General features: G+C 45.7%; 1 protein-coding gene across 1 annotated transcript in view; it reads left to right on the top strand.

Moving 5' to 3' along the window:
• LOC113975151 (puromycin-sensitive aminopeptidase) overlaps positions 1 to 2,019 on the top strand; it is a 32,684-nt gene that overhangs the window by 25,550 nt on the left and 5,115 nt on the right. Inside the window, exons 11-14 of the mRNA XM_027698891.1 lie at positions 546 to 650; positions 939 to 999; positions 1,755 to 1,864; positions 1,974 to 2,019. The exon at positions 1,974 to 2,019 is cut by the window's right edge and continues 173 nt beyond it. Coding sequence (XP_027554692.1) covers positions 546 to 650; positions 939 to 999; positions 1,755 to 1,864; positions 1,974 to 2,019 — 322 coding nt within the window. The remainder of the gene's footprint in view (positions 1 to 545; positions 651 to 938; positions 1,000 to 1,754; positions 1,865 to 1,973) is intronic.

Below are 2,019 nucleotides of genomic sequence, written 5' to 3'. Positions count from 1 at the left end.
TTTACTTTCCTCTCCTTTACTTTCCTCTCCTTTACTTTCCTCTCCTTCCCTCTACTTTCCTCTACTGCACAAAGAAAACTCCCTTGTAATTCCCAGAGATGGAGTGTTCTGATGGCACAAGAAGTGTTTGATGGAATAAATGTTGGGAAATGACCTTGCTTTGTGCAGCAGGTCATTGGAGAGTGATTTACTCCCTGTGTTGTGTTCACTGTCCCCGGGTTGAACAATTTCCCCTGATTTTATCACTTTGGGACAAGTGTCGAACCAAAGGATTGAAGGAAGAACCCCAAATCTATTAGATTTAACACCAAAACAACCCCAAATCTATTAGATTTGACACCAAAACCTAACTTAAAGTGTGTTTAACTTCTAAACCCAGCCCTACCTGAGGAAGTTTAATTAGAGATCCACTGAGACAACCCAGTGCTGGGTGTGCCCGTACCTTCTTTGGGAGAAAAGTCACCTCCCAAACGCTCCAACAAGCAAAATTCAGCATTTTGGCAGCTGAAATCCCTCTCATGGGAGCTCTCTCCTGTCTCCCCCAGGTCAGTGTGGGCCATCCCTCCGAGGTGGATGAAATATTTGATGCCATTTCCTACAGCAAGGGAGCCTCCGTGATCCGGATGCTGCACGACTACATCGGGGATGAGGTGAAGAGATTGGGCTGCAAAAGATCTTTTTTTGGGGGTTTCAGATCTTTTTTTTTGCAGTTAAAAACACTGGTTTTAAAAAAAAAAAAAAATTTGAATCTGAGTATTCCATGTTTTGAAAAATTCTCCCAGTTTATCCGGGCTCTGTTTGGATTAACCCGGGAAAAATGGGATAATGGGGAATACAGCAGGAATTGTAGCACTGATTGGAATCCTCCCTGGCTGATTCCTGGGGGTAAGTGTGGCAGGGAGGGAGGTGCCCTGACATATCCCACTGTGTGTTCCCAGGATTTCCGGAAAGGCATGAATTTGTACCTGACCAAGTTCCAGCAGAAAAACGCTGCCACAGGTAACTGGGGGGGTCACTGTGGGCTTGGGGGGAAAAAAGGGATTCAGCACTGAAGGGATGAATCCTTAAACAGCCTTTTTTCCACCTGAGAGAGCTGAAATCCCAGGAAACAACTGGCTGGTTTCCAGTTTCGTGCCCCTGCACAGTCAGGATTCAGCACCCTCAGGGATTTTCTGCCTGGGGAACGAGTGGCTGAGGTGCTGTGAAAGGGCTGATTTTACCCTTTGCCACATTTGCACAGTCATGGAATTTAGAAACAGAGCCTTTGCTTTGCCAAGTGAGCCTTTTGCAAGCTTCCCTTTGCAGTTATTGATCGTGTGTGTGATTAAACAGGGCAAAGTCTGGTCCAACGTTCCCTCAGCACGTTCTTTGCTTAAACCTTTTTGTGTGTCAGGCAGAAATGTGGAAGTGGAACATCAAGCTCTGGCAGCCTGTGCTGTTTGCTCAGCAATTTTGACATAATCTATAAAAAAACTAAAGGGAAAGATGGCACTATTTGAATATTTTAATGTTATTTTTAAGGGATTTTTTCACAGTGTGTATGGATTGCTGTAAAGAAGCTGTTCCTCCCCTCTCTCCCCCATGAGTGGTTTAAACTATTTCCTTTTTCTTGCCTCTCCTCTGTTACAATTCAATGAAAAGACAACCCAAAGCATAAAGACAAACTGGAGTAAGAGCCCACCCTCCTTATAAATATAAATAAATCTGGACACCCCCAGACTCTGGGAGTCCTGAGTCAGACTTTTCTCCTGCAGAGGATCTCTGGGAAAGCCTGGAAAAAGCCAGTGGCAAACCCATTGCTGCTGTGATGAACACGTGGACCAAACAAATGGGATTCCCACTCATTTATGTGGAAGCTGAACAGGTAAATCCAACCTTTGGGGTCACCTCGGAGCTGCAGCTCTGCCCTGAGCTGTGCTTTAGGATCAGCTTTAGGGCATTTAGGGTCTAAACATCCCCTCTGATCAGGGCAGGGGTTGCTCTGTGTGGTGACAGCTCTGGTTCTGAAGGGAGGGAGGC

Source organism: Neopelma chrysocephalum, unplaced genomic scaffold, assembly GCF_003984885.1.
Source record: "Neopelma chrysocephalum unplaced genomic scaffold, ASM398488v2 Primary Assembly neopelma1_134, whole genome shotgun sequence".
Classification (NCBI taxonomy): Eukaryota; Metazoa; Chordata; class Aves; order Passeriformes; family Pipridae; genus Neopelma; species Neopelma chrysocephalum.
Note: the sequence above shows the minus strand (reverse complement) of the source record. Positions and strands in the feature narration are given on the sequence as shown.